Genomic DNA, 15,637 nt, shown 5'->3' on the forward strand with positions numbered 1-15,637 from the left:
TTAAGTTCAGTTTTAAGGTCCCTTACTTTAAAGGACCTATGGAATCACTTTCAAGGACTCTTCATCTCATTTTCTTGATATTTATTGCTTGCTTGTTTGTTTGTCTCCTTCTTTGTTTTTGTAGTTGCACAGCTTGTTGTCTTTTGCACACCGGTTGAACGCCTAAGTTGATGCAGTCTTTCAATGATTCTGTTATTGTTATAATTCAGTTATAGATTTATTGAATATGCCCGCAAGAAAATGAATGTCAGAGTTGTATATGGTGACATATATGTACCTAGTTAATAAATTTACTTTGAACTTTGAATTATTAATTGTATAGACTTGTAGTATTCCAGAATCAGAATCAAAATCATTTAATATCACAAGAATATGTTGTGAATTTTGTTAACTTAACAGCCATAGGACAATGAAATACATAAAAATAAATATAAAGAAAATAAAACTGAGTTACATTAAGAATACGTATGTCTTTTAAATGGGTAAGTTAAATAAGTACTGAAAAATAACAGATATAAATAAGTTGTGAGGTAGTGTTCATGGTTTCAGCGTCCATTTCAAAATTAGATGGCAGAGAGGAAGAAGCTGTTCCTGAATCACTGAGTGTGTGCTTTCAGACTTTTTGAGAATTGAGAAGAGGGCATGTCCTAGGTGCTGCCTTCCTAAGGCACCACTCCTTGAAGATGTCTTGGATACTACGGAAGCTTGTACCCATGGTGGAGCTGTCTAATTTTACAAGTTTCCGCAACTTATTTTGATCTTGTGCAGTAGACCCCCACCCCCCACCCTCCATACCAAATAATGATGCAGCCAGTCAGAATATTCTCCTCGGTGTATTTGTCGATGGTTTTGAGTGTTTTAGTTGATAGACCAAAGAGTAATGTATAAGCAGTCCATCTGGGGTTTATAAATTGTGGAGATTTTGCTAAATTATGGGGCATTTTATTTTTCCTCTTAGCTATTCTACTTGATTTTTATATTTGTTATAATACTAAACATTTCTGCTGCTGGAAGAGATAAAGCAGATGTGGCTCATTTACATGTCTTATAGATTTGCCAATCTTTACATAACATTATTGAAGCTTAATATAATCATACAGCACAGAAACAAGTTCTTCAGCCCATCTAGCCCACACTAAATAATTTATCTGCCAGGTCTCAAGGCCTGTACCCAGACCATAGACCTCACACCCATACACTTATCCAAATTTCTCTTAAATGTTGAAATCAAACTACATCCACCACTTCCGCTAGCAGAGCATTCTACACTCTCGCTGCCTTTTGAGTGACGAAATTCCCTCCATGTTTCCTTTAAACATTTCACCTTTTACCCTTAGCCCATAACTTCTAGCTCCAGTATCTCCTGACCTTGGGGGAGAAAAGCATGCATTCCTCTCATAATTTTGCATACCTCAATCAAATCTCCCATCATTCCTCTACGGTCTAGTCCTAACCTATTCACCCTATCCAATAACTCAGGTCCTCAAGTCCTGGCAACATTCTTGTACATTTTCCCTGCACTCTTTAAATCTGATTGATATCTTTCATGTTGGTAGGTGATCCAAACTGCACACAATACTCCAGATGTGTGCAATTGGATACTAACAGAGCTGGATACTCTTTGATTGTTGGTGCTTTATGACCAATAGCTGATAGGAATGCAAAGTGAGATGTAATGAATTGGCAGCCTAAATTACAGCATCTATGTTATGCCATTTCACCTCTGCCCATGCAAGTATTTGTCAGTATTGGACTGGTGATTGAATTGGCTAAGATGCTGAATGCAACATAAATAGGTATCAGATAGGACACCACGGTAACAGAGTGGTTAGTGCGACCTATTACAGTCTAGGGAATTCCGGAGTTTGGAGTTCAATTCCAAGAAGTCTCAGTACGTCCTCCCTGTGAAATGCGTAGTGGTAATGAATGTCTTACAAACTGTACTAGAAAATAAAGGCTTCTAATCAGATTTACAGTGGCTTCAAATGCTTCATAATGAGGAATGAAGAGTAGCAGTCAGCCCTAGGTTTAATAATAACTAAGTCAGAATTGATTTAGGGAAGTTTCTGTAACCATTCCAAAATGAACAACCTCCATTACTCTGATGTTTTTGTTGGCAGAGTGAATATAAAATTCATGAAGCTGATTAAACACCACTCCCTGCTTTGGCTGTCCCCATCTGTATTGCATTAATTGAGTATGACATGGCTGCATGGAGCTTCAATGATTGGGTTCAGCAATACTAAATGAAGGAGAGTAGAAAGTAACCAGAATTCCCATTCCTCAGATTAGGTTAAGGTTAATCAAATTTGTCAGGGTGTGTTGGGTGGTGTTGCTCGAGGGGTTGGAATGGCCTACTCAGAGCCATATCACTAAATAATAAATAAATAAATAGTTTGGAACAAATATATAATGACTGCTTATTAGATAGAAATCACATAGTCTCCATTGATCTTATTTTTTCTTTACATTACTCTTATAAGCTGTACATTAGATATTGTGAAGTTATTCACCCAGATTTAGGATCATGTTATATCGTGCTTCTAAATTTGAATACATTATAATTGTGCCCATGACTAATAACTTGAGATTAATTGAGCTGGCTTTCTGCTGTAATGAAAAATATTAGAAGTTCTCAACAGGTTAGTCAAAATTGTAGAGAGTTAAGCAGTTTATGCTTCAACTCAAAATATTCATCAATTCAGATGAAAAGCTTATTGACCTAAAGTACAAACTGTTTCTCTCTTTTCTGATGCTGTTTAACCTTCTGAGTACTTGCAGCATTATCAGTTTTATTTTGGATTTTTGACACCTGCTGTACTTTGGTTTTGGATTATAGGTTATGTTGAAATTTTTTCCATTTTCACTACTCTCAACCTTAAATTAATGAAATCAGTAATTAAATGACCATATTAAGCAATCAGTTTAAAATATCCATTGCAATCAATGTTGTTCACAGTTCAGGCTCAAAATCATCATTTTACAAATATTATTTCATCATATTTAACTGTAGAATATGCTGAATAAAATAATATTTTTTGAATCAATGTCTTATTTTGAATTCCTTCACTTCTTCTAGAAATCAAGTCTTTAATAATGAATCTATATTATCATTACTACTGCTGGCTTCTTAAGGTTGCTTACCCATGTAAGGCTTTGTCCCAGCCATTGATGTGGCTTTCTCAGAATCCTTCACCACTGTTGCTATGTTGAAATCAGTTATGTGAACATGCCCTTTAAAAAAAATAATAATTTACTGGTAAACTTTCTGTAAAAATACAAATGATGCCTAGAAGAGAGTGCACACTTCAGTCAACAATATTGAACAATATCAGTAACCATATTGCAGAAGAGTGGTCTATAGTCAAGTTTGAAAAATAAACAATTAAGAGTTGGATGAATTATATGTTATATGGATTTTGAAATTTGTTTGGAAAATGCAAGTTTCTAATCAAATTATTGTCTGAGATTTGCAAACACTAAGTCCCAGAATTAGTGTTCACATAATTTTCAGAGCATTAACTGGATGCCATTCTACATAGGCCCTATGCCTGTTCAGTTCATAATGCTATGAAACTCCAGGAATAATGTCTTAAGCACTTTCCAAATCTATTTGTTTCACAGGAGTACCAGGATTTTTTTTCATTAACAGACATGATACTTTTAATAAGTGAACTTGTATTTGAAAATTATGGATACAAAGAGCATGCTGATAATTCATGGAAGTCTTTGCTTTAATGGAAATTGGTTAGAGAAAATATTTGCAATAATATAAAAGCTAATAACCTGAAACATCATATAAAATTCCTTTTTCCAACATTACAAATGGTTAAAGAGTTTTGAAATCATCTAAACTCAGTTTTCTTGTTAGCAACTTGCTACCTTTTCTTAACAAATAATTTCCATCCAAGTTTTGCTAACAAAGTAATTGGAACTGCTTCATTCACAAATTTTAAGTTAAAAATGCACCAGTTTAAAATATATGCACAGATGCAGGTAGAAGAAAATAACAAGCTTTTCACTGATATGTTTAACAACATTTTGATCACTGTTCTTCCTTCAAAAATTAATTGAACTCCAGGAAAAAATAATATTCTGAAATGAGATAAATTGAGTTCATAAATAAAACACTGATAGTTCGACAAATAATGCCTTATACTTCAGCTTCAATGCAATAGCTTGAGCAGTAAATGGGAAAAGTTTGAACTTTTACTAAAGTAGCCAAAGAGAAGTCAGGTTCACAAACAAGAGAATATCTACAGATGCTGGAAATCTGAGCAACACACACAAAGTGCTGGAGGAACTCAGCAGGCCAGGCAGCATCTATGGAAAAGAGTACAGTTGATGTTTTGGGCCAAAACCCTTCATCAGGACTTATGTCCCTGCTTGTCCAGGAACTCAGACTAGTTTTCTCTACATGTTAGTAGCACAGATGTCAACCCGGTGAACACCTCTGTTTCTTTATTCAATGTATTATTTTCTAGCCATATTCAGATTTTAACAAGTCTCTTATTGCAAATCCATTCTTTGGCTTTAAATATACAGAGCCATGCATCATTCATTTTTAATATTTCAAATCGTGAACCATTTTAATAACGGCATCCATAAAAAGACATCTGCTCATGGCCCACACAATCTAACGTCGGTGTAAAATGGGGCATTTTTATTACAGATTAGAATTGTTGCCTTTTTTGGTTTTGCATTTAATCTGCTATTATACTTTATTTGATGGTTATACTTCTATAAGCTCTCCTTTTGTAATAGGGTGTGCAGTTGATCTGCATAAATGTAAATCACTGACACATCCTCTATGCAACTAACACTTCCACAAAGCAATATGCGGCTATTTAAATTGATCTGATGGATTTATCTTCATCATCTATTCTTCACCAAAGAGACAAAATATGCATCAAAATTCAGTTGAATAATGCATTTCATAGTGTGCATATCCTTTTCATTTCAGACTGAAACATGATAATGGCACTTTACAGGTAGATGTTTTATGTCACTGCAGCAATTCTACTGGGCTCAGGCATTGTGGGTCACCTTTGTGCTCTTATGATTTTTGTGTCATGAATGTGGAATGAAATGAATCTAAAGTAATTCTCTTTTGGAGCTTTATTGGTAATTGTAGATTGATCTGCACCAAGCAGTCATATTAAAGCAGTTATTAAAGCAAGTGAAAAGAATTTCAAAGACAGCATCACAAGTAGACAGGTTGGTGAAAATTTTCTTTAATACACTAGCCTTTGTCAGTCAGGGCACTGAGTATAGCAGTTGGGACAATATGTTGCAGTTGCATGCGAGGCTGCATTTGGATACTCTGCAGAGTTTTAGTTACCCTTTTTAGGAAAGTAGCGGTTATACTGGAAAAAATGCAGGAAAAAAATAATGAGGATGTTGCCAGGACCAGAGGGCTTATAGTTAAGCTAAAAATTGAGACACACAGATAAGGTGGATGGTAGCAGTCTTTTCACTGGGGTAGGAGAATCCAAACTAGGGGTATAGTTTTAAGGTGAGGGGGACAATTTTTAAAAGGAACCTGAGCGGCAACTTATTCACCCAGGGGGTGGTGAGTATATGGGATGGGTTGCCAGGGGAAGTGGTCGATGTAGGTTCAACAGTATCATTTAAGAAGCACTTGGTTTGGTACATGGAGGGTGGAGCTTGGAGTGATGTGGACCAAAACCAGGAAACTGGGGTCTAGTTAGTCAGCAATGTGGTTGGCCAGAGCTAGTTTGTGACTATATCTGTGCTGAGAAGCTCTCCAAAACAACTCTAGAGCATGGTAAGATCTACTGATTATGGATGTGTTTCTTTGTAAACAATCCTATCTACTGCAGAATGGACCATCCTATCTACTGCAATGACATCTACCCGATTATCTAGGTATTTACTTATGCATTTTCATTCTGTTGCCTTATATGAAGAAAACTTTATTTATTGTGTTGAAATTTATTCTCTTTTGTATTGCGACATGCACCCATTATCAATGGCTCAGATGTGCTAATGTGACCATTGTTTGGCCAGTGCCATACAACCCAGACAATATATCATAAAACCATAAGACATAGAAGCAGAATTAGCCCGTTCGCCCATCAAGTCTGCTGCACCATTGTGGCTGATCCATTCCCCTCTCAACCCCACTATCCTGTCTTCTTGCCACATCCTTTCATGCCCTGACTAATCAGGAACCTATCAACCTCTGCATTAAATGCACCCAGTGACCTGCCCTCCACAGCAGTCTGTGGCAATAAATTCCACAGATTCACCAACCTCTGGCTAAAGAAATGCATCCTCATCTTTGATCTAATTGTATGTCCCTAAACTTTGAGGTTGCGCCCTCTGGTCCTAGACTCCCCAACCAAAGGAAACATCCTCTTCACATCCACTCTAACCAGGCCTTTCAATATTCGCCTACTTTCAATGAGATTTGCCCCCACCATTATTTTAAATTCCAGCATGTACAGGCCCAAAACCTCTGATTGCCGCTCATATGATAACTCTTTCATTCCCAGAATCATTCTCATGAACCTCCTCTGAACCCTCTCCAATGTCAGCAAATCCTTTCTTAAAAATGGGTGTCTGACACTTAGCTGGAGGGACTCTTGCAAAGCATGAGGCTCTCCTAGATATCCTCACCTCTGTCATTCAGACTATGATAGAACCCTGCAGTGAAAAGCCAGCTTCCAGCAGTTTCCCAGTAACTAGCTTGGGAAGTTTGGGTGCTGAACCTGCCCGTGGTTAGACCTAGTGAAGATTTAGTGACTCCACTCATTTCAAAAGGGAAGAACAGCTCCAAGGGAGAAGAACAAGTTTCAGCCCATTTACAATTTCTGAATCATTAGTTGATTTAAATGTTTTGAATTCCATTGTTCAAATGTTTCAAATGTTTTTATAAGTTTTAAAACATATGTTCAATATTCTCAATATGAATTATTTTAAACAAATAATAGTAGGCTTATTTTTTGAACATCAGAAACATTAACAAATGAAATTTCTTGCCTAATGGGTTGTGACCTTAACTAATAGTAAATTGTCCTTTCCTATAACTAAATAAATTGCTGTTTTGGACAAATGTGCCCTGCAAAATTTCAAGATATGACAACAAAAGGAAAATGTTTCATTCCTGGACTAATTTGACTATTGGTCAAGAGAATGCAGTGAAGATGTGACCAATTACACTACAAGATTAGAAGGACATTTTGTAGCAAAATTGAGAAAAGTGGATCCAGCCTTTTTAATGATTTCTTGGAGAACATTTAACTGATTAGAAATGGCAACCTTAAAAAAATCCTCACTGTCATTATTCCATCCTTTTTTCCAGTGATGCTATAAGATAAAGAAAGTATGCATATGTGATTAGATTATTTCTTTCTAACAGACAAATTTACACAAAATTTATCCAACCAAAGTAATCCAGTTCTTTCAATGTTTGGAGCCTTGCCATTAGAGGATCGGAACCAAGATGGGACCACTATATTTCACTTCAAAATCAATTGTTGCAAATCAAATTGATTTCTCTTTTGGACTTTTACAATTTAAGCTTAATCTAATGTTGCATTTTTCAAATGTTTTCCCTTAATAGTGTCTGATTCAATTAATCTACTGGTGACGAATATGACATCTGAAGTAGAAGTTTCAGATTCGATAGAATTGATTTCTATTGGGATTGCATTGTATGAGAGGAACAGAGTTAATGAATGTGCTGGATTGTATTTCTTGTGTCTTTTATTTTAACAAAGCCATTAAATAACTTGCAAATAAATCCAATTACACTTTGAAATACAACCAAACTACATTGTAGAAACATTACTAGATACTGACTATTAATAAGCCATATGAATTTTAATTCTAATTTTTTATTCCATGTTGGAGACAAAGTGCAGAAAAATATATAATTTTGTGAATCCAACTTTGTTAATGTAAATCAAATAAAAAATAATTTATTTGAAATTAACCTTCTTAGGGATTAGACAAAGAAGGAGCAATTAATTTTTGCCCAATAAAATGAAATGTACATATCCAAAGGTACTGGTTGGATTTACTCAATCCAGTTCACATGCTTTCATTGACCTTAATTCAACCAATGTTACCGTAGATTGGCACAGAGTTTTTGCGCCAGTAATCAAAGAGAAAGATCATTTGGAAAAGTAACTGTATACAATTCTCCAACTAATAAATGGAAATGTTGAAGAAGAAAATATTATATCAATTAAATACAACACATGTCTGAACATCCTATTCCCTAGTTAATTATAATCGATTAACATATTAAGAAGAATATTGATTAACTTTATTCCTCTATGTGTATAATATGTTTGTCTATCATTATTTCATTGTACATTTTTGATGATAAATTTTGGGAGTAATCTTTGATTTCTGATGTAAAATGTAATTTGTATACCTCTTCTTCCTGTTCATTATTAAGGTGAAATTACAGACCTTTTTATTCGCTAGATCATATGCATCTTACCCTTTCTTTCTTTAGAAAATATGGTACACTTTGTTTATGTACTACAGAACATAATTGTCATTTATTTGAAATAAAAATTGTCTATGCTGAATATCCAATGCTAACTAAACTCTTCAGAGTTTCAGAATAATTTCTCTTCCATTAATTCCACCAGCCTACAATACCTAGTATGTTAAATGAACTGTATTCATTGAGTTAATCCAAGCACTACTTTCTTCAGTGTGACCACATGAGCCACCGCTTCTTAAATGTCAACATTATCTTTCAGCGGCAGCTGGTGACCTTTTTGACAGGTGAAGCACAGCTATATAAGACTAAACACCAGCATGTTACCATGGCAATAGGACATTCACCAATGTGAAATTTGTTTTATTATTTTTTGTCCAGTTTTTTTTTTCATTATACAAAGAGAGTCTGGTCAAAAGAACAGGATAGAGTTATTCAAGTAAATGGATGGAAGCAGAGGAGGCCACTTCTCCAAAGCCAGTGCTTTTTTGTTTTTCCTCTGCTCTATAATCAGATCAGAATCCTTGATCCTGGTATGTGTGCAGTCATCTCAAACCTCTGTGCAGCTCTCTCCTGACCCTAGCCCTGGTCCTGTTGCAGTCTCACCATTTACCTTGTAGTACTTCTGTGGTAACCCATCACAGCCTGCTATCCTGCTCCTTGAACCTCTCTCTTACACACACACACAATCCCATCATTAACCTTACATCTTATGTTAATCATTGGCAGAATCCGCTTCAGCCCTGAATGAAGACATGTATTACTTCTTTTTATTTTAAATCACAGTCCTCTCATCTTCAGTATCACATAGAGTCGGAAAGGATGCCTACAGCAGTGCAGAAGTTTCAACCTCACTACACTCCACTTCCTACATCACCACCATGTCTGGGCTTTCAAGACTAGCCATATTTTTAGTTTTCATACTTTAGCATTTAGACAAATCTTATTACCTTGTGGGATAACTTGTAAATTATTGGGATGCTTTATTGGTGCTGTTTACCAATATTCACTATGCTTTATCTGAGGGCTTTAGTGCTTGTAACCAATGTCTGCCCTATCTCCCTACTACACAGCAAACAATAAAATATTTTGTACTAATTTGGTCTTTGCAACCTTACTTGGTTATATTTCCTCATCCCCTTTAGCTATGTTATTACAAGTTACCAAGCTATTTTGGAAAATAGTCTTATAAATAAAATATTCTTTTTCTTTACACCATAATTCTGAAAAACAAATGGATTTTTTATGAATGGTTGATTGAAAGAAAACAAAACATCACAGATTCCATTGAACTTACTTCTCTTTCTAATCCATTACCCCAATAAACTGTACATTAGATGCAGCCATAGTGAGATTATTCATCAGAGTTTAGGATTTTATCTTGCGGATCCAATTTAGAAGCCATGCTAGAGGTGAACATATGACAACTAATCAAAAAGTTATTGAGCCAGCATTCATTATAATGAAAATGGTTGTAAATTCTCAACAAGTTAGGAAGCATCTACAGAGAATGAAACAATTCAAGCATTCACCATTTTTCAACGTTCATGGCATAAAATATTACCTAATTCTCTACTTACTGCTGCCTTAACTCTATGGATAGAATCTGAAGATTATCTTTCGAAGTTGGGAATTTAAAGCAAGGTACATCAATGAGTATATTTTTAAATAAAACACTAATATTATCTGTAATGTTAAAGGAGGTACTTTAATGTTTAGTTACAATCTACAAATAAAATGCTACCATCTGGTAACAGATCAGTTTTACTCTGTTGGGGAGTCAATGAGTTCCTCAGGCAGTGGCAGAGGGTAAAAAACAAAGAGACATAGCAAGTAGTCAACTACATAGATTGTAAACACTATTACATTGAGAAAAGGTTGCAAGAAATCTAGAAATCAATAGAGCTATCCAACATTGTTTTGTTTAGGTAAATCAGAACAAGACACCAATGTACACAAGCATGTCATGTTCAATAGTTATATTATTCCACAAACTATGATGCTTTGTGACTCTTTAAAAATATTGCTCAACATATTTAGTCATTGTGAAATAACTTGATTGTAAGGATACATAATAGTCTTTTCAAAAAAGGCATTGAAGAAACATATTACAAAAGACACAGGCATATACAAGTATAAGCAACTTACCATGCTCATCAAGAAGAATGTTGTCAGGTTTGATATCCCTAAAAGAAAATGAAAAGAGATTCTTAATTATTTTCTTTAATTACATTTCTGCTATTCTCATCTCTACAATGAAAGTAATGCCAAGCTATTATGTATCATGCCAGATTTGAAAACCTTACTGAAAATTGCATTTGTGTTTTGGGTGCACTTGATATTCATCTATGGAATTTGATACTGGAGCAATTCTTTTTAATGGGCTCTATTTTTAAATCTGTTTCATTTCTATTTGCAGTTTGTAATTGCTTCACAACTGAATTTTTAAAACAAGTTTTAATTAATGAATAAATAAATTTTCTTTCAGTGAAATCCAACAGTGCACATTTAATAAAAAATATAAATTTAAATTATTCCTACTAACAACAGCAGGACTACAAAAATATTGTTTTTTTTTCTCAACTTTAGAGGATTTATCATACCTAAACTATCTTTATAGGAAATTAAAATGGGCTTTGAAGCAGAATTTGACAGAATCCTGTCGATACCCCATTGAACCCTACAACATGCTTCTAAACTATCCAGAGCTAACCTTTGTGCATTTGTACACTTACACTTACTAACCCACTTTTCCATTTCTTCAGCCAAATCATTTATTAAAATCACAAAGAGCAAGGATCAGAAATCAGATCCCTGTGGAACACCACTAGTCACAACTTCAGGACAGGATACATTACATCTGCTGCCACCCTCTGCCTACTGTGAGCGAGCCAATTCTGAATCCATGCAACCACATTTCCTTAAATCCCATGCCTCCTGACTTTCTGAATGAGTCTCCCATGGGGAACTGCCTTAGCAAAATCCATATCCATGGCTCTACCTTCATGAATTTGTTTTGCCACTTCCGTGAAGAATTCAGTCAGGTTTGTGAAGTATGATCTGTCCCTCACAAAACCATGCTGGCTATCCCTAATCAGACTATGCTTCTCCAAATACTCGTAAATTCCTGTCTCTAAAAATCCTCTCAGTAATTTACCACTACTGATGTAAGACTCACTGGTCTAAAATTCCCAGGGTAATTCCTATTGATTTTCTTGAACAAAGCAACACTTGCCATCTTCCAATCTTCTGGTACTCCAAAGGCCAGTGAGTTTGCAAAGATCATCGCCAAAGGTGCGGCAGTCTCTTAGCTCACTTCCTGTAATAACCAGGGGTACATCCCATCTGGAGGAAGAGTTTATATACTCAACATTTGCAAATAACCTTCACTCTAACATGTTTTGCAACACCTAGCCCCCATCTTTAGATAACTGACAGACAGGAGAAAGGTGACTAATCTCTCCTTCAATAATTGAACTCTAAAATCAATTATATTCTCCATACTACAAATATTATCCATACACCTATGCTTTCCTTGCCTTTTTTGCTGTGTAATTTAACAAAGCTATATTAAATATTGAGTGGCAGGGTGGACATATGTCTCTACCAAAGGAGATGTAAGGCACTCCTTCCCTCTGCTGATGTGCAGGTCACCGTTGGGCACGTGTAGCACCTGCTTAGCTTCCCTGTTCAAAGTCACATGAAGCCTTGGGAGCAGGTGGTGCATGTCACAAGTCCTGGTTATGCACCACTGACACCAGGCAGACAAGCTCGGAAGAGTATTGGTAATGGCTGGGATCACCCGTATTGTAAAGGCATTGCTTGGAAGGTGGCAATGGCAAACCACTTCTGCAGAAAAGTTTGCCAAGAACCATCCTGGACAAAAAGACCACGATCACCCCACATCATATTGCAGGCCACATAATGATAATGATGTTAGATGTATTAGACACAAAGGCTCTTAAAAACTCACAGATGATGCCTGTCAGGCCCATTTAGTTACACGTGTAATTCACAATAAATCTAAGTCAGTTCAGATATGCAGAACAGTACAGTAGGTATTGTCCATTCAGTGCTATTTCTGAGCATCAGACATCTTTTAGTGAGCATCTACTGCAGAAATACTCATCTGTAAAAACTGAGGGATTGTCAGTCACAAGACTCTACAGTTCATATGAAACCGCTATACATATGAGAAAGAAGCTTTGGGAAACAACAGTGAGACTCCCTAGTTCTCTGTCATCTGTAATGTAAGTTTTTTGTTAGGACAGATCGTACCAGCTCAGGTAATGAAATGCCTGAAGAAGCTTAATGATCTCACCAGGTTAGGTAAGCTAGGAGGTCATCTGTCAAAATTCAAAATTCAAAGTAACTTTATTATCAAAGTACATATATCACTATACACAACCCTGAGATTCATTTTCTTGCAGGCATACATAGTAAATCCAAGAAACACAATAGAATCAATGAAAGACCGCACCCAACAGGATGGACAAACAACTAATGTACAAAATACAACATACTGTGAAAATACCAAAGAAAAATAATAGTAATAATAAATAAATAATCAATATCAAGAATATGAGATGAAGTATCCTTGAAAGTGAGTCCATAGATTGTGGCAACAGTTCAGTGATAAGGCGAGTAAAGTTATTGCCTCTGGGATCATTATCAACAAGCTTACAATTTACAATCATCTTTTCCTCATTAAATGCCTTATCATCTGGTTTGCTTTTTCACATCCAGTGCTACACCTATAAATATTTATTCAGTGATATCCATGTTTGAAGTTATCACAATCCTTACAATATGAAACCAGTTGCTATGAAGTGATTGCATTTAATGATAAATTAAATTCATGTTCATCTTTTCGCGTCTATGTTTTTGTCAAGGCTGCACCAGCCGAAAAAGCCTAGTGCTAGGTGATAGTTATCACTTAAAGGATATGTAATGGGAGAATGAATCTGGGGCCGATGATATTTTTACAAAACCACTGAAGAACAGCAAAGTGTAAATGCTTTTACATAACATATTGCTTTAGTGCAATACGAGATAGGAAAGGGTGTTAGCATTACCCATGGATGTATGAAAATATAAAAATTGCTTTCACCGTAGAAGCACAGATTGAGTAGAAATATTCTGCTGGCTGGGAAGTATTTGTGGAAAGAGAAGCTGTATTAAAATTTCAGTTCAATGAGTCTTCATCAGAATTGGGAAGGAGAGAAAGAAAACAGTTTAAAATTGGAGAGGAAGAAAATTATTTTAAGCTGGAGAGAATGTAAAGGAGGGATGGATAGGAAAAACACTGAGGTCAGCATTGTTGTGGTGATAAGGTGCTGACAAAGCAATCTGGTGAATAAATTATCTGGGATTTTCTACAATTCCTTGTTTTAAATTCTGCATCCGGTACATCCTGAAAGTCATATTCCTGACTTGCTAACTGTTTCTCTTTCCACAAAAGCTGCCTGATGTGCTGTGCTTTGAGAATTTTCTGCCTCCCTTGTCTTTCCATAGATGTGTAAGCATGAAGCTGCTGGATATGAACAACTGTGCGGTGATGGTTATGACACCACTAACACATAACTGTAGGCAAGGCCTATGCACTCCAAAACAGGATTTTATTTAGAAATTTGATGTACATTTTGTTTTTTTTTAAGGGTTCTGCTCCATCAAGGTCTGTCAGGGTTTGCTTTACGAGTGCAGGCACAGTTTTAGCCAAGAGACTTTCTGAATGCAATATGTTCAGAGCAAGCAATTTACACAGTGTCTGAAAATAAAGGCTTCAAGTATAAAAACCATGAGAACTGATTAAAGGGAGGTTTCTGTGTGTTGTTCAATACCTGGACTATTAACATGTGGGACTGTATCATTATAGAACTCCTGAAACTATTTACAATGTTAGTGAACATATTTGAAATCCTACTGACATATACTTTAAACACCATCAGGAATGTAAAGTTAAAATGGTTAGTCGACAACTTTCTCTTGGAAATGCTGTGTCCCTACTCAGGGGCTATTTTTTTAAGTTAATTTAATAATTTAACAACCATCTGGAACATAGGACCAATGTGAGAGGATAAACAAAGACACCTGTCCCACACATTCTCACTCACCTAAACAGTCCTTCCAGATAAGGCAGAGATTCACACACACTTCCTTCAACCTTGTCCACTACTTTTGATGCTGGCAATGTGTGTCACCTTCATTAAATTGGTGAGACCATGCAAAGGCCAGGTGACTGGTGTTCTGAGCATCTAAACACTGTCTGCAATTGCCAGCTGGAGCTCCTGGTTGTGAACAATTTCAGCTCCCCACTGACCTACCTGTCTGTTCTTGCCGGGGTGAAGCCAAACATAAACTAGAACAATACCTCATATTCCACCTGGGTAATCTACAATCCCACGGTTAAAAACATTGAACTTTCTAGTTTCAGGTAAACTACATTCCTTTCTCTCTCCTTCTCGTCCAATCAGATTGTCTCACATCCAGCCCCATTGCTTCTTTCCAACATTCTCCCCCATCACACCAGACTCCTGTTACATAGTTCCTTTCCTCTCTTTTCCAACTGCACCTCATTCTTATCTTATCTGGCTCTAGGATGTCTCCCTTACTTATCAGATTCCAGAATCTGCAGCTCTTTGTTGTTGCTGTTTATCACCTTTTATCCTCTGTCTCTACATTTTCAAAAGTCGGTGCTTCAAGAATGTGGCATCCATCGTTAAGGAGCTCACCGCCTGGGACATGCCATCTTCTCATTACTACCATTGGGGAGGAGGTACAGGAGCCTGAAGACTGACACTAAGTGTTTAGCAACAGCTTCTTCCCCTCTGCCATCATATTTCTATGAACACTACCTCATGTTGCCTCTTTTGCTCTCTCTGTATCTAATTATTGATGAACTTATAGTAACTTTTTAATGTCTTGATGCCACTAAACAACAAATTTCATGTCATACAGTACATCAACAATAAATCTCATTCCGACATCTTACCATCCTCTTGTCCCACCTGTCTCCATATGCCACTTTCTCTCTCCTTATCCGTCTCTACCTTTCACCCAGCAGCCATTCTGTAGTCGCTCATTTCGCACATGCCCTTCATCCCCCTCCTCACTTGGTCCCACCTCCTGGCTTCCAGGTTCTGCATCACCTCTTTA

The 15,637-nt window shown here is 36.3% G+C and overlaps 1 protein-coding gene across 1 annotated transcript in view; it reads right to left on the bottom strand.

Annotated features, from left to right (window-relative positions):
- The window catches only part of LOC132391714 (serine/threonine-protein kinase 32B-like), a 309,917-nt gene that overhangs the window by 83,301 nt on the left and 210,979 nt on the right, over nucleotides 1-15,637 (bottom strand). The window contains exons 5-6 of the mRNA XM_059965270.1: nucleotides 10,631-10,668; nucleotides 3,145-3,234 (exon numbers count right to left, since the gene is read on the bottom strand). Of these exons, the coding sequence (XP_059821253.1) occupies nucleotides 3,145-3,234; nucleotides 10,631-10,668 (128 nt within the window). The remainder of the gene's footprint in view (nucleotides 1-3,144; nucleotides 3,235-10,630; nucleotides 10,669-15,637) is intronic.

This window comes from Hypanus sabinus, chromosome 3 (genome assembly GCF_030144855.1).
Source record: "Hypanus sabinus isolate sHypSab1 chromosome 3, sHypSab1.hap1, whole genome shotgun sequence".
Taxonomy (NCBI): Eukaryota; Metazoa; Chordata; class Chondrichthyes; order Myliobatiformes; family Dasyatidae; genus Hypanus; species Hypanus sabinus.